The sequence below is a fragment of the Colossoma macropomum genome, unplaced genomic scaffold (genome assembly GCF_904425465.1).
Source record: "Colossoma macropomum unplaced genomic scaffold, Colossoma_macropomum, whole genome shotgun sequence".
Taxonomy (NCBI): Eukaryota; Metazoa; Chordata; class Actinopteri; order Characiformes; family Serrasalmidae; genus Colossoma; species Colossoma macropomum.
In genome coordinates, this window is record NW_023494803.1 from 37,745,365 (window position 1) to 37,768,233 (window position 22,869).

A 22,869-nucleotide genomic window follows, 5' to 3' on the forward strand; every position below is an offset into this window, starting at 1 on the left:
AGGCCAACAGTGCCTCCTACTGCACAGTTCCTGCCCCTGCATGCTGCTGAGACCACTAATAAAAGTCCCTATGTACAGAGTGCACTGCGGCTCAGCACTACAGACACTCAGCAGAAATCCAGTGCATTACGTGAAATCCGCTGATTACATCATTTCTTATATCCAGAATAAATGTCTCCACATGGTATGGATTATTGGACAATTTCAGCAGGACAAGGTTTAATCAGACTTGTCTGGAAGGAGTGTGCTGAATAAATAAACATTCAATAATAATAACACTAAATCAACACAACAACACTTTTTTTTTATTTTGAACAAATGTCATTGTGTGAAATGAAGTTTGTGCACCCCTGGTCAAATGACGTGTTTTGTTTTGAGTTGTTTTAACATGCTTCCACACATTTAATGCACAATGATTATATTATTATTTTTTAATTTAATAAAAATATAAATATATAATATATAGGTTGTGACATATATTTTATATGTTTTACCAATATTTTTAAGTTATTGGAAAAAACCCACAGAGTAAAGTTTGGAAAATAAAACAATTTAATATCTACATTAATATTGGTTATAGTATCCATATTAACACGTTTTTTATTTTTCATATATATATATATATATATATATATATATATATATATGTGTGTGTGTAAATTTAAAATAGAACATGAAAAATAAAATGTGTTAAATATTAGGAACTAATACTATAACATAAATACAAATATTAAATAAATACATAATAATTAACAATAAATAGATATATACATTATTAATAATTTATAATATATTATTAAATTTAATGAGGCCAAACTACAATTATTATTATATTATAATTTTTATTTTATAAAAATATATAAATATGTAGGTTGTGAAATATCTTTTATATGTTTTGCCTATATTTAGTCTAAGTTATTTACCAATATTATTTAAGTTATTGGAAAAAACCCACAGAATTAAGTTTGGAAATTAAAAATTAAATTAAAACAATTAATACCTATATCTATATTTTTGTTATAGTGTTAGTAGATATTTAAAGTGTTTTTATTTTATATATATATATATATATATATATATATATATATATATATATATATATAATGTAAAAGAGAACATGAAAAATATATATATTAAATTTAATGAGGCCAAACTGTACCGAACCAGTGAGAGGCATCACACGTAGTGAAGCACACAGTCCTGCTGGGCTTTTATTCTATGAATCGCAGCTCCTCCAACTCCAGCCTTTTATGGTAACTTCATCCACCCAAGTAAACTTCCAACCATGTTTAAGTGCGAGTTCGGTGAAACCAAGCTTCGCAAATCCGAAAAAAACATGTGATTGACGTGTTTTCAGACCAATAACGTAAGTGTGCCTGACAAGTCGACCAATGAGTGGCAAATACACCAGTAAAGGGGACGTGAGGTTGCTTGTTGGAGCCAATTGGAGAATAATGCAGCCCAGATACACGCCTTTCCAACAGCCAATGAAAATGCAGGCTAAATCTAGATGGGCGGGACAAAGCATACCATGCCCAATCAGATTCTTACAAGCGATCGCGGAGGTGTGGTTTTCTCAGAAGCAGGTAGAAGGTTAGGCTGACGCAGTCCAGTCCCTGAGTGGAAGAGGATTGACAGCAAGAGTCCTTTTGCATTACAAGGTAGTTTCAGCTGCATTAATGCTTTGTTTACGGGTTTATTTGGACAGCATGCCTCGTGCATGTGGGGTCAGCCTGTCGGACACCAGCGAAACCCAGCTGCGTGGCCTGGCCAGTGCCCGGGCTTGTGATTTGTCTTGTGCAGAACTGCGAAGTGCTCCTGCATGCTGAGAGGCTGGGAGCTGCATTACTGTCTGTTGAAATGGATTACAGTGTGTTAATAGGTGCGGTTCTCTGGGTTCCCTTCGAGGCTGAAGTCAGCTGCTTATTCGGCAGCTCATTGCTCGAATTTTCCCTGCACCATTTAAGGTGGAACGGGAAAAATTCCAACAACAAGCTGGCAAAAAGGAGGCCAACTTCAGCCTGTGGGTTTGGAGGATATTCTGGGGACGTCCAGCTCGCTCCTGGACCTGGAAAGCCTGGGAAGTCTGGGCTCTTTTACATGTTAAACGGGTTTTTGTGGTAGCAAGTTAGCTGTGTAATCCTGTGCTTGTATTTCTTAAAGGGGAACTCCACCATTTTTTCAAAATTTGTACATAATTAAATGGTTAAGATGTAAACAAAGCCATAAAGAGTGGTTTGGTGTGAAATGCTCCGTTTTGGAGAATATTACTGAGTCAGAGTTGTTCACAATGGTGGTGATAGGAACCAGACGTCTGGAGAGTTGAATGCCTCTAAAAGCTCTCTAATTAAAAATAGCCATTACACAAGATGGTTATGAATACAGTGCCTGATGTCTGAGACGTTGTTTTATGATAGGTTTGTGATAAAATTTCTTAAAATGTATTGTTAATCCATTCATGGCGAAGGGCTGCGTTGCAAGGCACAATAGCCCCCTCCAAAAATATATATATATATATATTTCAAATTTTCCACTTTTTTACTTTCAAAAATATGACATATGAATCCGCAGAAGACACATATAGGTTTTGGATAGTAAATAAAATGACTATATTTGTGATGCAGACATTGTGACCCCTGGTTCCTATCACCACCACTGTAAAGGAATCAGGGTCTGTAAGTTTCTCTACAACAAACCATTTTTAGTCAAACCGCTCTGAATAACTGAATTTACATTGCAACTATGGAATTATGGAAAGAATTTTGAAAAATCTGTGGAATTCTCCTTTAAATGGGTTTTGTAGTGGTTCTGGTGGTACTTGTCGAATCCCTCATTTCAGAACATGCTGATCTGTGTTGTGGTGATTTCACTTCACACTGATTTGTTGGTGACGGTGTGATTTGGTCTCATATGCAAAATGTGCTTTTTGTTGCAGCTGTACTTTGCTTGACTGTACAGTAAATATGTGACCTTGCTGGGTTTATGCATACCATGCAATCCAGTCCTGGTTTAAAGGAGAATTCCACAGATGTTTTCAAAATTTCTGCATAATTAAATGGTTAAGATGTAAAAGTTCTAGAGAAACGTAAGGATTTGTTGGATCTAGAGGAATGTATGGATTCAATGGATGAATTGTTCACAGTGGTGGTGATACAAACCTGCATCTTACAAAAGTCCGGTGACATTATTTTATGATAGTTTTGAGAAGATTTTGGCCTAAAATACACGTTTTAAAAAATGAATTATGGCAGAGAGGCATATGCAGGGCATTGTAGGGCAAAATGGTATCCAGAGAAAACTCTTTTGTTCAGATTTACCATTATTTTATCATTATCACCTTAATATAATATATCAGCATTATAATGTAAACATTCATGACATGTAGGCTCACTGGTGGTTTTGGATAGTAAATAGAATGACCATGCTGTAGACATTGTGAGCTCTGGTTTAAAACCACTGTTAAAAAGAAATTAAAGTGGGTCAGTTTCTTACGGAAGTCCAGAGAGGCCACAAGGTGGTTATTTATCTCGTTATCTCAACTAAACAAAATTGTTATGTTGAAATAATGAGTTACTTATCATGTTATCTCAGGATAACAATCCAGAAAATTATAGCAGGAGCTCATGGCCTCTCTGGACCTCTGTAGTTTCTCTAGAATTAAATTTTAAACCAAAACATGCTTTGAAAAATCAGTGGATTTCTCCTTTAACCTGTTTAACTTGAATCATGACCATTGGTTCCTATAAGCCTTTGGGCTGAATTGTAAGTTTTAGTGGAGATTCACTGTTAAAAATAGCTTCCAGTTAAGCTGGGAGATACGGCAGAAATGTAACATTACAATCCAATTATTTCCATAATTATATGCAGCAGTTCATGTACTTTGCTGAACTACATCCAGTTAAACAGAGCTAATAGTCCATCTGACTGTAGACTGTAGTCCATCTGTTTCTCTGCATACTTTGTTAGCCCCCTTTTACCCTGTTCTTCAGTGGTCAGGACCCCCATAGACCCTCACAGAGCAGGTACTATTTGGATGGTCGATCATTCTCAGCACTGCAGTAACACTGATGTGGTGGTGGTGTGTTAGTGTGTGTTGTGCTGGTCTGAGTGGATCAGACACAGCAGTGCTGCTGGAGTTTTTAAATACCTCAGTGTCACTGCTGGACTGTGAATAGTCCACCAACCAAAAACATCCAGCCAACAGTGTCCTGTTGGCAGCGTCCTGTGCCACTGATGAAGGACTAGAGGATGACCAACACAAACTGTGCAGCAGCAGATGAGCTATCGTCTCTGACTTTACATCTACAAGGTGGACTGACAAGGTAGGAGTGTCTAATAGAGTGGACAGTGAGTGTTGGAAAAACTCCAGCAGCACTGCTGTGTCTGATCCACTCGTACCAGCACAACACACACTAACACACCACCACCATGTCAGTGGTACTGCAGTGCTGAGAATGATCCACCACCCAAATAGTACCTGCTCTGTGAGGGTCCATGGGGGTCCTGACCACTGAAGAACAGGGTAAAAGGGGGCTAACAAAGTATGCAGAGAAACAGATGGACTACAGTCTGTAACTGAACTACAAAGTGCACCTATATAGTAAGTGGAGCTGATAAAATGGACAATGAGAGTAGAAACAAGGAGGTGCCCTTGTTTCTAGTAGTGCTGGATTTCATGCTATGGGTGTGTTTTAGTGTTTTCTCTCCTGCAGAAATAGCTGGACCTGCATTCAGCTAGCTCAGTGGTCACGACCCCTCCTCCTCCTGCAGAGTTTAGTGCTAGCCTGCGTCTAACATGCATCTGATCCAGCCAATCAAGCGCTTCTTCAGAAGTTAATTAGCTGGAGCAGCTGCGGCTGATTGTGGTTAGAATCAGACTCTGATCTCCAGGACCAGTGGAGTATCTAACAAAGCAGGATTTCTGAGTTTTACCTGATAATCTAACCCTAAACTCTGACCAGAAGGAACTGAGGAACATTACTTTTGGATAATTCTCAATTTTGAGCTTAGCTGAGCTTGGAAACTCAGAAATCCTGCTTTGTGAAATGCTGTCCAGGATCATGGTTGGTGACCACTGAGCTAAAGGATCTAAAAATGTAGTAGTGGTTTTGGTTCTGGTGGTGTTGGTGCGGTTTTATCAGTTTTATATACATCTAATTTGGCCTAGTTATGGTCTAAATTGTAATGAATGTTGGCAGCCACCATTAAAAATCACTGGTAGTGTTGGACAGTATTTTGCCTAAAGCAGTGTTGGTGTTACATTGTAATATTGATTTTCAGTTTTTGTGGCATTGATAGATAATGGGTCTCAAATGCAAAACATGCTTGTTGCTCCACAGTAAAAATGTGGCCTTGCTGTTTTTGTACATACCATGCACCCCATTCCTGGTTCAAAGGGGAATTCCACTGAACTTTTAGATTTTCAACATAACTGACTGGTTGAGTTGTGAAATGCTCTGTTCTAGAGAAACTTAACGGATTCAGAATTGTTCACAGTGGTGGTGATAGACAGACATCTGTACCTCACAGAGAGTCATTACCTGCCCGAGTCAGTATTTTGTGATAGTTTTGAGAGAAGGTTTCGGCCTAAAACACGTATGTATATATTTCTTTATTTCATTAAGGCGAAGAGGTACATGCAGCACGTTGCATATTAAAATAGTATTGATAGACATTGCGTTTACGTGCACTTTATAATCTGATAACAGCAGAAAATCTGATTTTGTCAGTAATCCGACCAACACGTTTACATACACTTGAGTAATCAGATAATGGGAAACTCTGGGTCTACATTATTTAGGCGGTAATCAGATTTCTGCTTTGCAACCAGCCAGTAAACTCACAGAAGACAACGTCACATAAACGTAACATAAAATTCAAACTTCATGCCGCCGTTTTTTTTTAAACATCGTGCCGCTTTACCTGGAAATACGAACATACATCATCTAGAAAATGAAGAATATTTAAATCCTTTATTTCGTGTTTGGTTTCAGCGCCGCTCCAAAAGTGTTCTGCTGCCATCTTGCAACATCCCCCGTCTGCTCTCGTGGATGCGCAGACTGAGAAATCCTATAGAAATCGGAGTGCGAGTTCACATGCACTGAGAAGTCTGATTACTCAGCTAAAATATAGCTCTCTTTATCAGATTTCTTCATCGGATTTCTTAATCGGAGTATGCTGTTTACATGACCATTTGAATAATTGTGTAACTGCAGAAATCTGATTATGATCGGATTATTGAGTGCATGTATACTCACTCAATGAGCACAGTCACACTTTGTTCTGTAAAATAACAACCAAGCAGTCTGTTTTAGTTTTAGTTTTGTGTCCAATCTTATCGGCAAAGGACTTGTGTGGCCCTTTGGTTTCATTCTAACCATCTGATTCTGCTTGTTTAATCAATTTCAGTCTTCAAACAGTTGATCCCATGTGCTCCTGCTTTGTCGGAATGAAAACCTGCAGCTGGGATTGGACAACCCTGGTTAACAGCAGTAGTACATTTACTGACCACTTTACATTGTGATGTATTATTTAAAGGGAAGAAATCAGAACAAAATAGTCCGGTCAAGACGAGCTGTGTCAGGTACATACGACAGTCTTTAGCTGTAAAGCTCAGAAAGCATGTGTTCAATAACTTTTATTAATACTCACTGAAATATTAAGTGCTGTAATAATGCATTATGTGTGTAAAGCATTGTGATATTGAATTTTCTTAGCATTGCTCAGCATTAGGTCCTAGTGTAGGTTTATGGCACTACTGTCATAGGATCATTATTAGCACTGCTGGTCTGTCGGCTTTTAGTGCTGTTTTTAATTAAGCATTTTGCAATACACATGTTTAGGTTTGATACAATTTTTGATTGTGAAGCCAAGTTTAGTTTGACTTTTGATATTTAATATGTTTAAAATGTCTGAATTCTACAGAACGTATTATACACTGCAAAGATTAGTTTGGCTTTGAAAAATACAATATTAATTTTATTTCAAAACAAAAGATTGAAAAGTAGCATGTGCTGTTGTAATATAGTGAAACAAAACTAAAACCTGATCTGCCTCATTTAGACCCTTATATAGCAGATATGATTATTCAGTGTCTTCCACAAAGGATGGCAAATCGGTGACCCTCAGATGAGAATGAGGGACATTTTGTTGATACAGCTTCACATTTTTATCTACTGTTTTGAGTGATTTCTGCCTTCTTCAATGCTGCATTCAAATACTTAAACCCTTATTTTGAATATTTACATGACCGTTGAATTCTAGTAGGTGCCATTGTGACATTTTTTATAGTTTTAGTCAGAATACCAGACTATATTATCAGTAGTCAGATACTCAGGTCAGTCCGTATTGCTCTAAATTCATAGCTTCAGACTGCACATGATTGTATGTACAAGCATTGCAAGTTTGCCGTCCAGAAGACCTTGAAGAGTTTGTGTTGAGATTACAGTTTACTTTTAAACTTATTTTGTTAGAATAATTGAAATCTTTTAATTTAGTGGGCAGAAGAGGTGAAGTGTCGAGGACACTTGAGGACGGCTCAGACTGCTTCTCTCCAGAATATGACTAAACTGGCATTTTTACCAGCCATGTGGAGAAGTTGTACACAGTTACAGAAAATAATGCGAGTACCTATCGGGGTTTAGCCATTGCTTAAGTTTTGTTAAATCTTAAGGGGAATTCCACTGACTTTTTAATATTTCTGCGAAATTCAGTCATTGAGATGTAAACAAACTTCGTTCAGGGTAATTTGATCATGTTGTAGAGCACGTTGTAGTGAAACTTGCATGAACCAGAGGTCGCAATGTAAACAACTCAAATATAGCCAATTTATATTCTATCAGAAACCACCAGTCAACTTACTCGAGTTTTTATATGTAGTGCTGATGATGATAAATAGTGGCAAATTTATCTTATCCTCCACTTTTGGCAAAAGTTTGACATTTTGCCTTAAAAAAACCTTTTTGAAACTATTGTAAAATAATGTATTGGACATCAGGCAGCGTATCAATAAGAATTCCATGCAAGTAGACAAACTTCTCAGACGTCTGGTTCCTATCACCACCACTGCAAACAAGTTCTGACTCTGTAACTGTTTCTAGAATGAAGCATTTCCTATCAGACCACTTGAGTGACTTTGTTTACATCTTAACCATTTAATTGTGCTTACATTTAAAAAAAAATCTGTCAAATTTCCCTATGAAGTTATTAGTGGAGTGGATGTTATTTCACAATTCTGTTTTGTGGTCTGATCCTTTTTACTCCATAACCTTGCACTTTTGAGAACGTCTGTGGGCAGACAATGTTACTGATGAGATATTTTACCCTAATTCTTAATTGTAGGACAAACTCCTAGAGGTTTCTTGTCATTTCAGTGCAGTAGCAATACTGCCCTCTAGTGGACAGTTAAAGCAAGTGCCATTACAGCAGTGAGTCCATCAGTGTTTAGTGAATTCTCTCCTCAGCCATACCTGATTTAATCAATACAGCAGCGTAATCACTATGCTGAACTCCAGACCTTCAGGACTCAAGTTCGACGCTCTTGCTTTGAAATGTTTTTTGGCTCATTCTCTAATTTTATTTTACTGTCTTTCTGACTCAGCAATCCTCAGTCACAACACAGCCGAACAATGGGGAAGAAGAGTCGAGTGAAGACTCAGAAGTCTGGGACAGGAGCCACAGCAGTGGTGTCCCCCAAAGAGATGATGAACCTGATCTCAGAGCTCCTGCAGAGTGAGTACAAACCTCAGCCTTTATTCCACCAGTGACATGACCGTGACCCTGAGGTCAATTGTTAAGAATAGTGATGTAGATCCCTCAGAACGATTCTGTTAGCGTTTAAATGACTCAGCACATCAAATTTCAAATTTCTGTTTGATTCACTTATTTTGGAATAATAATTTATAATTCTTAAAAAAAAAAAAAAACTTCATGTAATAAATGTATTAAATGTTACAGAATTCTGGGGAGTCCATGAGGTTGTTATAATTTTCTGGATTGTTATCTTGGGATAACAAGATAATTATCTTGTTATCTCGAGATAACAGATTTATCTTGAAATAACAAGTTAATTATCTTGTTATTTCAAGATAAAAAAGTTGTTCAGAAGTCCAGAGAGGCCATGAGCTGTTGCTATAATTTTCTGGATTATCTAGAGTTAATGAATTCATTATCTTGTGATCTCAAAAAAGTTGAGTTCATTATATTGTGATCTCAAAGTGATCTTATCTTGTGATCTTATCTTGTGATAACAAAGTTGTTAGCTTGAGATCATAAGATAATTAACTTGTTATCTCAAGATAATCCAGAAAATTATAGCAACAGCTCATGGCCTCTCTGGACTTCTGAACATTGTACAAACAGTCATTGAATATTTTTCTGATTTAATGCAAATTTTGATTCTGCGGTCAAGATTCAACTTGTTGTCTTAAAGTGTATTGATTCTATGACGGGGTGCACAGCTCCGGTCCTGGAGGGCCGGTGTCCAGCAAAGTTTGGTGATTTTTACCTGCTCAACCACACCTGATTACACTCATCTGTTAATTGCCTGGTTTAATGGGTGTGTTTGAGTAGGGAAACTACCAAACTCTGCTGGACACCGGCCCTCCGGGACCGGCGCTGTGCACCCCTGTTCTATGAGCTCTGATTCTATAATATGCAAATTGGTTTGACTCAGGTAAATAAAAGTTCCAAAAAAAGGGGGTGGACCTAGTAGTTGAATTTTGATCATTGATGGTATATGAGAGATGCTCAAAGGAAACTGAGGGGCTTTGATGAGACAGTTTTGAATTTCTAAGTGTTGTGTGGTGTTTTTTTTTCATTATTTACTTATTTATTTATTTTTAATTTCATGCTGTATTGAAATGGTTCCAGTGTTAGTAGAATATTTACAGCAACGTTGGTGTTTATTTACTTAGAATTGAGCAGTACTTGGATATTTACCGTCAATTAGAATTGATAATAACATTCCAAAAGTAACGTAGTTGAATAGCCGCATTAAGATCGAGCCGTGCATTTTTACACTCCTACTAAAGAAGTTTATTTATTTCTTTATATTGGTTCTTAAACTGCAGTTTAATCACCGATACAAACTCTACATATGCCAGTCCCAACTCTGTATGTGCTCCACTGTGTTCATTTCTATTTGCGTTTGTGTGTGTTGATCAGAGTGCAGCAGCGCTGCTCCTTCTCCGGGTAAAGAGTGGGAGGAGTACGTTCAGATCCGTGCTCTGGTGGAAAAGATCCGCAAGAAGCAGAAAGGTACACTATCCTGTCTAAACACACGAGACTAAAATCAATCAAATGGCTGAAAAATCTTAGGACTGACTGACTGTGCGCTCTGTTGCAGGGGTCTCTGTGGTGTTTGAGGGCAGCAGGGAGGATTATTTTGCTGAGCTCATGGCTTGGGCAGCAGAATGCGGAGCATCCTGCGATGGCTTTGAGATCGCCAACTTTGCAGATGAAGGATATGGTCTCAGAGCCACCAGAGACATCAAGGTTTGTGTTATGCTCTGAGTAATTAGAGCAAGGGTTACTAATGCCAGTGGTGCTGACACAACACTGTACACTTTTTTGTGCTTTGTCTGATGTAGCACAACTGATTGAGCTCATTAACTGATTAACAAGCTCCTCATTGGCTGGGTGAGGTGTGTAGAGTAGGCAAAACACAAAAACGTTTAGAGCTTAGAGTCGGCAAGAAAGGATTAGGAACCCCTGATTTAGAGACTTATAAGGCCCGCAGTGACTGCAAGCCATTGAACCCTTATATCTAGGGAGGCTCAACTCCAGTCCTGAAGATCTAGTATCTGTGACCTGTCTGGTATATCGGCTAGCAGATATTTCTTAGTTGTATTGGTATTGGCAGAAGTATCGTAATACACCAGCAAATACTGATTGGTTACTGATACTTATTTGTTGCAGCATCGCCAAGATTTGAACCCATGATCTTGTGACGACAGGGACAAATTTTAGGCTGGTTTTACACGGTGAAACTTCCATGCAACTTGTTGCATATTGCAAGATGCATACAAATTTCCATGCAACTTCATTTCCACAGTATAGCAGTTCAGACAGAAAGTTGCATGCAATGCATTCGGTTACTCCACTGATTATTAGCTCAATTTTTAGCCCTTTAAAATGCCAGGCTTATCACATACGCTTACTATTCTGCAATTACAGGGACTTCAGTGCAAACTGGCTGAGCAATTCTTAGCTTATAGAAGTGTGTAATAAAACTTTGGGCCTGCCGGTGGGCCCTGGACATTTAAGGGGTTCTCTCTATATAAAGTAGTTTGCGGTATGTCATTTTCATTTGCATATTTTCAGCACTTTTGTTATAGTTTTTCACTGCAGGTTCATGAAGTGAATCAGGGGGTCTCATTTTCAATCATCCAATAAACCGTCTTCTGTTTTAGTTTCTTGGCCGTTGATCTGCTAAAATCAATCATTTGAAATGATGCCATTTGGTGTGATCATATGATGTGTTATCTCTGTTTTGATTGGCCCGTTTGATGAAGATGAGATGCTTGCGGGATGCTGCCGAGTCATTGTGACGTATACGGCACTGCTGGCTGTAGTCAGTACTTGTCAGGACCTTTTGAATCAGTGTCAGTGGATGGCCGGAGAGAGGGAGATAGTTGGCACTAGTTCTTAAACATCAGCTTTGGGCCTCAGAGAACGGACGACTGTGAGAGAGGGAGATCGAGGAGAGCAATGAAAGCACGAAAGAAAGCAATGAAAGAAAGCAGTGCTCTCAAAAGGACACAGAGAGTAGCATTTTTCAGCACCAGTGTAAGTAGCAGTTTTAGCCCTAGAAACTGACATTTTAACCATTTTTGCTAGTTAAATGTCCAAATATTTTAACAAATAATACATAATTGTCATACTCCAATGAGAAGATATTATTATTGTTATGAATAAACACAGACACACGAGAGCTCTGACGGTGCTCATTAACATGAACTAAAGCAAAGATACTCATTTCAGAGACTTTTTTTCTTTTCTAAAAAAAAATGCAACCTGATTAACTTAATTTTGAGTTAAAAAAAAAAAGTAAAACATTCTTCAAAATGTTACGTTTACTTGGTTTTTTTAAGTTGCATATTTTTTCACAGTGTATAATTATGAGCATGCAATTTCACGTTGTAATTCACGGTTTTATGAACTTTTAAGTAGCCTTTTTTACCCACCCAGCACTGCTAACAATGATTTACTTTCACTTTCGCACACTAGCTTTAGCTTAAACATGATACATTCAAACACTACATTCTTTTCTTTGCGGTTTTATGTTATTGCCAACTCCAGTTGTAGTGCTGCTCCCTTTTGCGCAGAGGTATTCAATACATCCGAAGTCTTCTCATGAGTTGGAGTGTAAATTTTTAGACAGGAGGCGACGGTGAGCTGACGGAAGGTGATTATCGGTCAGACATAGTTGACGCTGGTTCTTAAACATCAGTTTTAAAGCCTCAGAGCACGGTGTGACTGGAGTTGAGCCCCCCTACCATATAATGATACCTGTAATGAAGAAATTAGTGATCTGCTGTTTTCTGCATCTGACATTTTTAACAAAGCGGTGAATTCAGATTCCAATTGGATGTTGAAAAATTGATCTGGGCAACCAAACCAGCATTTTGGTGGACAGGTTGTTACTGAAGAAATCAATTTTGTCCACTTCCATTCAAAAGCAATGTGATTGCTGTTACATATAGACGTAATAATCATGGTCATTTTCCTCAGCCCGACTTGTTAGCTTATTAGAAACAGCCTGAATTGCGGTGTAACCTGAGCATTGAAGGTTGTGGAAAAATAGAAGTTATCGATTGGTCATCTTTTGCTTTCAGACGAGACTCAGTGGTCAATATGCTTCCATATGGCTGCGGCGCAAGTCCTTATTGATGTTTTCAATTGCCCCCATTCATGCTGATCGAAGCTCTACAGCTATGATGTACTCTGCGCTTTTAAGTGACCCAGGACAACAGAGTGCGCAATTATATCCCCGTTTAGATAATTCACGTTTGGGTGGATTGTGTTTAAATTTGATGATGAGAGGCTAGCACCCACCCCACCCCCCCACTGCTTGACTGCTCTCTGGTTCCAGTTTGCAACAAGTTGTGACATGTTTTAGATGAAACACTGTTTCTTAACTAGATATCTGCTGTATCCCGAATCTCTTTTCTTTGTTTTTGTCTTTTTACTTACTTTTCCTCTCTCTGTGACCGGTACAGGCAGAGGAGCTGTTTCTGTGGATTCCCAGGAAGATGCTGATGACCGTGGAGTCAGCTAAAAACTCTGTTCTTGGTGAGTCCAAAACGATCCACAAACAGTCTTGTTAAGACTTAGAGATCATTCAGTCTTTACTGTAAATTATTTGGTAACTAATATGCAACTAATTTGTAACTAATATGTAAGTTGTGTTGTTATGAGAGTATGGGCTCACATACAGCCCTTGGAGTTTACACAGGCCACGTTTGCATGCAGCCTGATAATCCATTAATAATCTGACTGATAGTTCAATCGGAATAGAATACGTCCATGTAAACACCTCAATCGGAATAGACTAGTCCGACTGAGGCCATTCGGAATACAATTTCTATCCAATTGAACGAGGTGGGTAGTCCTGTAAATAATTAGTTAAATAGAGGAATAATAACCATGTAAACGCCTGTATCTGATTACATTCCCAGTCAGAAAGTTAAAGTACGTTCTGTGCGTGTGCGTCACGTCATAGAGAAAGTTTATAACATTTAACACAGTGGGAGCAGAAACTTTACTTATTACTTTACTTTTTTAAATAAAACTGTATTTTCTGATTCTGTATTTTAAAGGACTTTGAATGACAGCAGTGAATTAAAGGTGCTATATAAATAAACTTGCCTTGCCAATAATCAATATAACCGAATTTCACACAGTAATCTCAAATGGTAGAGTGAGCAACACACTGAACACTCTCTCTGTCAGTTGTGATGGTCTTAACACTAAGATGCTTTTGGGAAACTGGGGCCTATATGGTTTGTAGCCTTTTATCCATTATATATGAATTTCATGAGAAATGTTTTATGATGAATTGCACTGAAAATATCTATCTATCTATCTATCTATCTATCTATCTATCTATCTGTCTATCTGTGTGTGTGTGTGTAATATAAATATATACACACACATACATAGAGGTTTTGTTTATTGTCTATATATTGTAATGAAGTTTTGCAGACTGCCGCTGGTACCCTAGCAGTACCCATTTGGCTTGGTGTGAGGTGCATTAATAGCTGCTTATTCTCGCCATGTTCTTTGTGCCGCTGTGTTGCACGCTAAGTGAAAATTGGTAGATAGAATTAAATTTTTTCTGTGTTTTTTAATAAATGTGTTTTTTAATAAATGTGCCTGTCCCTGGTATATGGCATTATCTCAACTGGTGAAGCTCACGCTTGCCTCTCCATCTATCCGTAAATCTACAGGCCCTTTATACAGCCAGGACCGGATCCTTCAAGCTATGGGCAACGTAACTCTTGCCCTCCACCTCCTCTGTGAGCGGGCAAACCCAGCTTCTCCCTGGCTGCCCTACATCAAGACCCTGCCCAGTGAGTACGACACCCCTTTATACTTCGAGGAGGAGGAGGTGCGCCACCTGCTGGCCACTCAGGCCATCCAGGACGTCCTGAGCCAGTACAAAAACACAGCACGCCAGTATGCTTACTTCTACAAAGTCATCCATGTAAGTCCATGAGCTCCTTATAGTTTGTTTGAGTTTCAGCCAACAAGTTTATTAATCTTCTGCTGTCTCTAATGTTCCTAACACTTCGCATGACTTTATTTAGAGCCTTTGTGAAGCCGTTCATCACTTTTGTGATTATCATGTTGAATTTCAGCCACATCTGTGGGCTCTGAGGGTCTAATAAACAATATACAGGGCAGTGTTTCCTGACGGGTTAAGCCAGGTACTGGACTGCACACAATTCTGAAAGGAGATTCCATTGAAAGGGAACAGTAGAGTCCAGGATTAGGCTTAGACCATGACTGGGAAACCAAACCACAGTGTAACATGCAGTGGTTTATAGCAGAGGTGTAATCTAGGAACACCTCAACCTTACAGAGTTTGCTGTTGCCAGGCTGGTTGTTCTCTTGTTGTTTGGGCATTGAGAGGTAGAATATTTTAAAGGCATGCTGGCCAAAATGAAAAATATGACAGTACATCTGTTGTAAACATGTTTAATCACATCCCGCAGCGGTGCTGCATCAATCTGTAGATTGAGACATCCTTTGATAATGTGTGTTGAAAGTGTGAGGAAGTGTGGATTTTTCAGGGTGAGCTGTTTGAAGTTTTGTATTTTTATTTATTTTTATTTTACCTTTATTTAACCAGGGTAATCACTCTGAGATTAAAAAGTGATTAACTAGTGAGCCCTGGCCAAGAAGGCAGCACACAAAACAGTCAACAATCAACAAAGAAACAACATCACCAACATCAAACCAGAATCAAAACCAAATAAAAAACAAGAACAGATTTATAAGGTTCTTTAACAATTATCTTCAAATCACTCAAGAAAAATAAACCAATTTCAAATGCAGGAGGTTAGAAAAGCAGTTGTCTAGATATCTTATCTCACTTTGGCTTCTTTTCTCTGGCTGATATTGTCTCTGACGTCCATGTGAATGTCAGAATAAATAGTCATAAATAAAGAGAGAAATGCTGTTTTCGTTATAATTTTGTTCGAGAGTTACACTAATGCTAGCTTGATGATTTTATTAGCTTATAGATCAGTGGCTAGGCCAGCAGTCAGGATCCCCAGTGGTTGTATGATGTGTTTGTGTAATGCTGAGTATTGTTCTGAGAGTACTGATAAATGAAAACATGAAAAATATATAAAATTGTGAATTCTCTAAACTGATGAAGGCAGCAATACTGCCATTAAAATACTGCATAACATGACAAATAACATATTAAACTCTAGTTTTAGGGCAGATTCCCTCTTTAACTAGCTTTGTAGCTAAATTTATCCCCATAATAAATAAAGACATTAGTTTCAAAATACACCTTTCATTTTTTTAATTGTCTATTCATGATTTACAGTGTTTGGAGTGGGGTTAAGAAACGTTAGTGCTATATTATTATATCATAATATGTAACTATATTAACCCTCTACTGCACACATTATGAGGACAATTTAAAAAAATATATCCGATTCACTTTTCTTGCATAAAATTGACCTGATTATTGAATTCAAATAAATTTTTAAATAATAATGTGTGCAGGGGTCCATTTGGAGTATGTTGCCTTGAGGCAACATTGTGCGACAATGAAAGTGCCGAATAAAAGATATTATGACCAAATATGTGCTTTTTTACCGACTTACTCAAACTCTGCCCTTTATTGTTAACCCTGTCAGTGTCCTTAAATATGTGTAATGTTGTTGTAAAGTGAGGAGAATGTTTGTTGCCCTGAGGCAACATTGTGCAATAGAGGGTTCATATTTTCAGAAATGGACATACAGCGTTTTGAAATTAAAGTAAAACTGCTTATCATTACAGACAAAATAGGAGTCTTAATAGAAAATGTTAATAGAAAGTTAGTTAAAGTCACTTATCAGTAGATTAAAATCAAGATTGTATTTAAAGAACGGTAAAACAAAATTACAATCATGTTTGAGTTAAAGGGTGGCTATGATTTATGTAACTGTCTAAGACTTTTATGTTACAGTATGCTAGCAAGGCTGCTCACAGTCAGTTATTATATACAGACTTTAGACTAAACTATACTGAGTTACACCCAAGACTTCATTGGCTCCTTTTAGCCTCTGCTGTCACAACTTATTCAGACTCTGTAGCCATATACAGCTGTCCTTTACTCTGCTCAGTGATCAGGTGTGGAAATCAGGTTTTAAAAGGTTTCTAGCTGTTGGCAGCACATTGGAGATGGGTAAAAGGAGCTTTATAATGCCCTCTTGCACCCAATTTCAAGGGCTCTGATAAGCTGCCATTGACATGGCTCTGAGACTGTTATGCAGTGGCCCTATGAGGCCAGCAGGGGGAGCTGTTTATCCCTTTTTTTACAAATTGCCCTCCAACCCAAATCCAGCCACAGTACACAGAGCACAGGAAACTAACTTTTGTGAGTCTTTTGTAATCAAACCCATTTGATAAGGCTTAGGAGGAGCTTTTGAAGAAGAACATGAACATTTCATTAAAGATAATTATAACCAGTGTTATCAGTGGCAGCGTTTATAGTCCCGTCGTCTGCCTCGGTCTAGTCAAGTGCTTTTGTATTAGCTTTCCACTGTGGCAGATTACAGTAGTGGTGTTCTGTAAGTCCTCCTAGACTAGGATGGAGAAAGTTAGTCTAAGGCTGATTTCGAATAGTTGAACAAGGCTTGCTTTTATATCTACTGACCATGATTTTGCCTGATCTGTAGTCCATTGAATATATTAGCAGAGCTGACTACCATGCAGTATCCTTATAGCTACTAGATCAGGCAGAATCAAGGAAACACCATGCTAGACTTGACATTTGTCCAGAAAACCATCCTCAGGTTTCTCACTTCAGAGTTTATATTGGTTGGTCATTTTACATTCCTTCCTACACCCCCACTCCCCCCCCAATGCAGCCTAGCAGATGATCTCTCAAGCTTCAAACACCTGATTAAGACATTTATGGCTTAGAGGTTCTGTCTGTGTCGTTAGCAGCAATAATAGAGCCTCTGAGCCTATTTTAATGTCTTTTAATCTTCATTTATCTTTTAATAATGTGTTCCTTACCCTGTGTTCATATTAGCAACGAGACAGAAGGACAGGCTTGAACCTGAACCTTCCTGTGAAAGTAGCCGATTTGTAACTGTGGTTTAGCAACAAACAACAAAGCAACAAATGTGACAAATCAAGTTTATGCAAATATGCAAGTGTGACACGTGAAGCGACAGTCTAAGTGATTGGATCCAGCAATTTCATCGGATGCGTGGTAGACAGCGGCGCTGAGTTTCCCAGCCTCTACTCTCTGAACTTTTTGTTCGCCCTGACTTTTCAGTCTTATGTCCAATAATGTCAGCCGAAAAAATAAAAGAGAAACGTATAAACTTGGAAACCTTATATCTGCCCTTCATATTGCAAACAAAACAGCAATGCATGCGTAGTAGATATACAACAAGAGTTACCTTGAAGAGACAAACTTGAGACGACACTGGTGCCTTGTGGCCTCTTAATCTGTATAAACGCTTAGACTTTTATGACAAACAGTGAGTATGTTTACGTGCACTCAATAATCTGATCATAATCAGATTTCTGCAGTTACCTGATTATTCAAGTGGTCATGTAAACAGCACACTCTGATTTCTTAGATCAAAGTAAACTCTAGAAATCTGATTAAGAAATCTGATAAAGAGAGCTGGATTTTAGCTCAGTAATCAGGTTTCTCAGTGCGTGTAAACTCTTACTCTGATTTCTTTCGGATTTCTCAGTCTGAGCATGTGCCAAAACAGACGGCTGTACCGGAAATAATCAAGCAGCGTCGCCACGAGATGCAGCCAAACACTTTCGGAGGGACATTGAAACCTAATACATTCTTGACAAAATGAAGAATTGATGTATGTTGAAGGAAATATGATGTATGTTCATATTTTCAGGTAAGGTGGCGCGGGTTTAAAGCTGCAGCATGAAATTTGAGGTTTTGTTTTTTTTTATGTTACGTTTACGTCACGTCGATCGGATTACTGACAAAATCTGATTTTCTGCAGTTATCGGATTATTAAGTGCATGTAAACGCACTCATTGTAAATGTTCCCTTAAGGGTACAACAGTAGTCTTAATTGTGGTTCAGTTGTGTACCTTAGATACGTTTTAAAGGTGCGATCATTCACTTTCCCAGAGGAAACCTACGTATTTATAACGTTTTACAATAGAAAAATAAAAAAGATGAACTGTAGAAATTGAAGCATGGAGTCATGGCGGTTTTAATGGATTCAGTGCAGTGTAAAAAAATATAATAAATTCTGTTCACTAACTAATGGTACTGAAGGTGTACTCCTGTGGGTGCCACCTCAGTGACCTTTTTTTCTGAGAGTGTTGAAGGATAGAAAACTTTATCCTAATCGTCATTGTAAAGAAAATAAATGAAAGATTTTCTTTCATGTTATGCAGCTGAATGCACATATAACCAGCTCAGTAATTTGTGTCTTGTCATTTCCATCTAAATTCCCTTGTAATTCATGAGAAATTCTCCGAGTTCTGATAGATGGGGCCGTTGATCGGACCACCGATTTCATGAGCAAAATCTGAAGGTGTTTCATTGACTAAAGCACAGCAAAGGACAAAAAATGAGTGTAATGTATCATAATATGTGGGGTCTTGCATTTTCAACATCAGTTAGTGTTTATAAGTCATGTAATGTGGTCCACATATGAATCTGTCTTCAAATTACTAAAATTACAATACTGCAGCTCTGATGGTAAAAGCTGTAAACATTAATTTGTAGTGAAACTTGAAGTTCTTGCAGTCTTTTTCAAGCTGGGTTTGGAAAATATTCATTGTACGTTTACTTTTCCATAAAATGTTTGAGTTGTTGCACATGCTGTAAAAAAAATACATTTTTATTATTAGTAGTATTATTTTCTGAATTAATAACATCCCTTCGTAAAATGTCTTAATAGCTCAAAATTACTCCCAAATTCAATTTGAGATCCGCAATTTGTGAAGTTAATCTAAAATGTGCCGATTTGACGTTTTTAAGTGACGCGCTGATATGACGATTCATTTAACCGTGTCTTTGATCAGACCAATAAATATTACGCTTGTTTATGTTCCTCTTCCTGGCTATTAAAGAAGCAATAATCTGCTCCGCTTCTAGGAATTATTTCGCTCAGAATGTCTGCCAGTGCTTTTTGTCTCTTTCATTAGATGACTGTCAATTAGGAAAAAGGTAATATTTCACATTATTGTCAAGATAAGCCATCAAATATTCATGGGAATAGTTAATGTATTTGTCATTGTGTCACCCAGTCTATTGACATTTTTCTTTATTAAATGTTTTCCAGTCCTCAGCTGAAGGGGGTGGAGTAATTAGGCTGAGCTTTATTGTTTTCCCTACCTCAGCCTTGTCTTAATCAGCTGAGTTTGTGCCAGTTTGAATGCAGTAATATGCCTGTGACAAATAATTAACAGAGGAAATCTTGTATCCTTTGGCTCCTTTCATCAAAGACTTCATCAGTTTTGGAGGACTATGTGTGGCGCTTGGTGTGCTCACTTTGGTTGGAGCGTTTTCGCCAAACTTGTATCTGTCCACTAGGTGGCAGTAGTGGGTTGAGGACGGGTTGGAGATGTATGGAGTGAACCAAAGGTCTGAGGCACAGACTTTGAGCATTTCAGTTGCTCATCATTGCCTTGACTTGCAGGAGAGCCAGAAGTTTTGCACTTTTTCAGGATGCTAAAACCTTAAAGTAAGCCAGGTCTCCAGTGCTAATGGCCAGTGAGCCACGTCTCCAATGCTAGTGGCCAGTAAAAGTGTGCTTTTTTTATTTTTTTTATTTTTTTGAGCGCAAACTCTATCCCAGTGCTGTAACCGAAGAGTCAGAAGTGATATGTGCATATAACTCTGTTTCTTGCTTGGCTGGAGATTTCTCTTTTTTTCGGACACGGAGGGGGGGGTGGGTTGTCGCTCTGGCCCCTTCGGAGAGTGTCCTGTCCACACTTTCTCTCCTCTCCTCCCCTCTTCCTTTCCTCAGGTTGGAGCCGGTGTCACTGTAATGACTACTGTCAATGTCAGCCTCTCTTCTGAGGCGGCCGCAGATGACCGGGCTGGAAAATTAGCTTGTCGCATCGGCTTTGAATTGAATTGACCTGATTGTACCTTCCGCACATGTTGAGAAAGGAGACTGACAACCTGCCCCCCTCACCACCCACCTCCCAGTCCCCTTTATTCTGCCCCCACCTTTCCTGCCTGCCTGCCTCAGTCTACCCCCCCCATCTGCATGGGCTGGAAAGGCTAGGCCCTCTGTCCGCTGGAATTGGGTATCTTTTTATATATATTTTCTCGCGTGAAGAGGGATAGGCTGTTGTCAACGGCGACTGCCCTCTGAGGCGTATCCGAGTGCCTTTCCTGTCCGCAGGGGACCAATGATCGCTGTGTCGTCCTCACCTGGGGCTGCGTGTGTGTATGTGTGTGTGTGTGTGTTTGGGGGGTGGGGAGGGTTTGTAGGGGAGGTGGACCTCATAAGGTGACCCCCAGTATGCAGCGAATGCAAAGTAACCTTGGTGTGCCGCATCTGCCGCCGTTGATGAGAAATGAATCGGGTCCCTGCGGTACACTCTAGCCAGCAACCCCCCCTCCCAGCACCCCCCCCCTTGTATCTCGCAAGATATTTGTCTGACCTTCCTGGTGTGGCGAGTGAAATGAGGGTTCGTCACATCATGCATGACTATGTCGTCGGCTTTTTTATTTTTTTTTTATTTTTTTTGTGTCTAGGCTCCGTAGTTTCAATTGGATAGTTTTTTGAATGTGTAAAGGGAAATTCCACCCTATTTTCAAAAAATTCTGTATAATTCAAACAATGTAAACAAAGTCATTAAGAGCATTTCCATGTGAAATGGTTCATTTTAGAGATACTTACAGATTTCTTTAAGGCAGTGGTCAAGGGACCTAGTGGTTTTAGTTGAGTTTGACACACATACAGTAAACAGACATTATTACAGTGTATAATAGTTATATATTCTAAAAATATTATAATGTTAAAGTAGAGGAAAATCAGGAAGAAGGTTTGCCTTAAAACACTCTGCATATATATATAAAAAAAATGGTTTTAGGACACAAATCCTGCCAGTGTTGACAGAAACCAGATGTGTTCACTGCAAATATAGCTGTTTTATTTGTAGCCATTTTATTGTATAAATCAAATCTACACGTGTCCTCTATGTAGATTTTCCACAAATAAACAGTAATTGAACTTTAAGTGTACAGAAGTGTGTTCTCTGTAGAAGATATGCATTTATTTTAACCTGACTGGGGGCACCATATGACTAAGAGTAATTCTGTATGTAATTAACTGTGTAATAATCATATAATTGTGTAATTACCTTTGAATAGTTTACCTAATTTACACTAATAACTCTCGACTTCTAAGGATTGAAAACCTGAAGTGAAACACAGACCATCAGCAAAGCGGCCTGTTTATGAAATAGGGGGAAAAATCAATGCAGATTGAGCTGTAAAATGCAGGCGGATGTTCTTCGCTGCGGGCCTCTGTAAGGCCGGCCACTGTTTCGGATGGGGCGAAGACCCCAAAAAGCCCTCTAAAGACCTGAAGACCTCCTCCTGCAGACCGGTGACCAATTAGCTGCTTCCCGTAGGCTCGTTAAAGAAATCTGGAGCTCGGCGTGAGAGCTTTTGTTTTTTAATTGATTTACAGGACAGCCCCCCCCCCCATCCCACCCCCCCTCCCGGACACCGCACGTGGTGCCAGTGTGGGCTGCTGTAGCACATGATGAATTACCTCTCTCTGGTGATGCTAATGCATCAAGAGCTCTAGCCGCCGAAGACCCCCTCTCTCTCTTTCTCGCCGAAAACTCCACCCTCATCAGCAGCACCACCCGCAACCACCTCAGGACCCCCCCTACCACCCCCACTTTGCGTGTCGCATTCTTTCATTTCCTGTTTTTCTTTCTGCATAAGGCTTTGGACGGCTCTGAGTCTTAGATATCTGTCCAGTTCTGACAGAACTGCCCCCTGTAGAGGGCTGCGCCATTTCCCCAGAGCTTTACCGCTCCATTCAACTAATTATTGCCTTAATTGAGTCTATTAACGTGTCCAGGTGCTCCAAGGTTGCTGATCTCAGCGGGCTGAAGATGCCGTTAATTCCTCTTTAACCCCTTTAAACCCTAAACGCCTGTGTATGAGCC

General features: G+C 38.9%; 1 protein-coding gene across 1 annotated transcript in view; it reads left to right on the forward strand.

Annotated features, from left to right (window-relative positions):
• Positions 1-1,558: 1,558 nt before the first annotated feature.
• The window catches only part of setd3 (SET domain containing 3, actin histidine methyltransferase), a 47,246-nt gene continuing 25,935 nt past the window's right edge, over positions 1,559-22,869 (forward strand). Inside the window, exons 1-6 of the mRNA XM_036593009.1 lie at positions 1,559-1,661; positions 8,600-8,730; positions 10,165-10,257; positions 10,346-10,494; positions 13,221-13,293; positions 14,451-14,707. Coding sequence (XP_036448902.1) covers positions 8,628-8,730; positions 10,165-10,257; positions 10,346-10,494; positions 13,221-13,293; positions 14,451-14,707 — 675 coding nt within the window. The 5' untranslated portion in view covers positions 1,559-1,661; positions 8,600-8,627. The remainder of the gene's footprint in view (positions 1,662-8,599; positions 8,731-10,164; positions 10,258-10,345; positions 10,495-13,220; positions 13,294-14,450; positions 14,708-22,869) is intronic.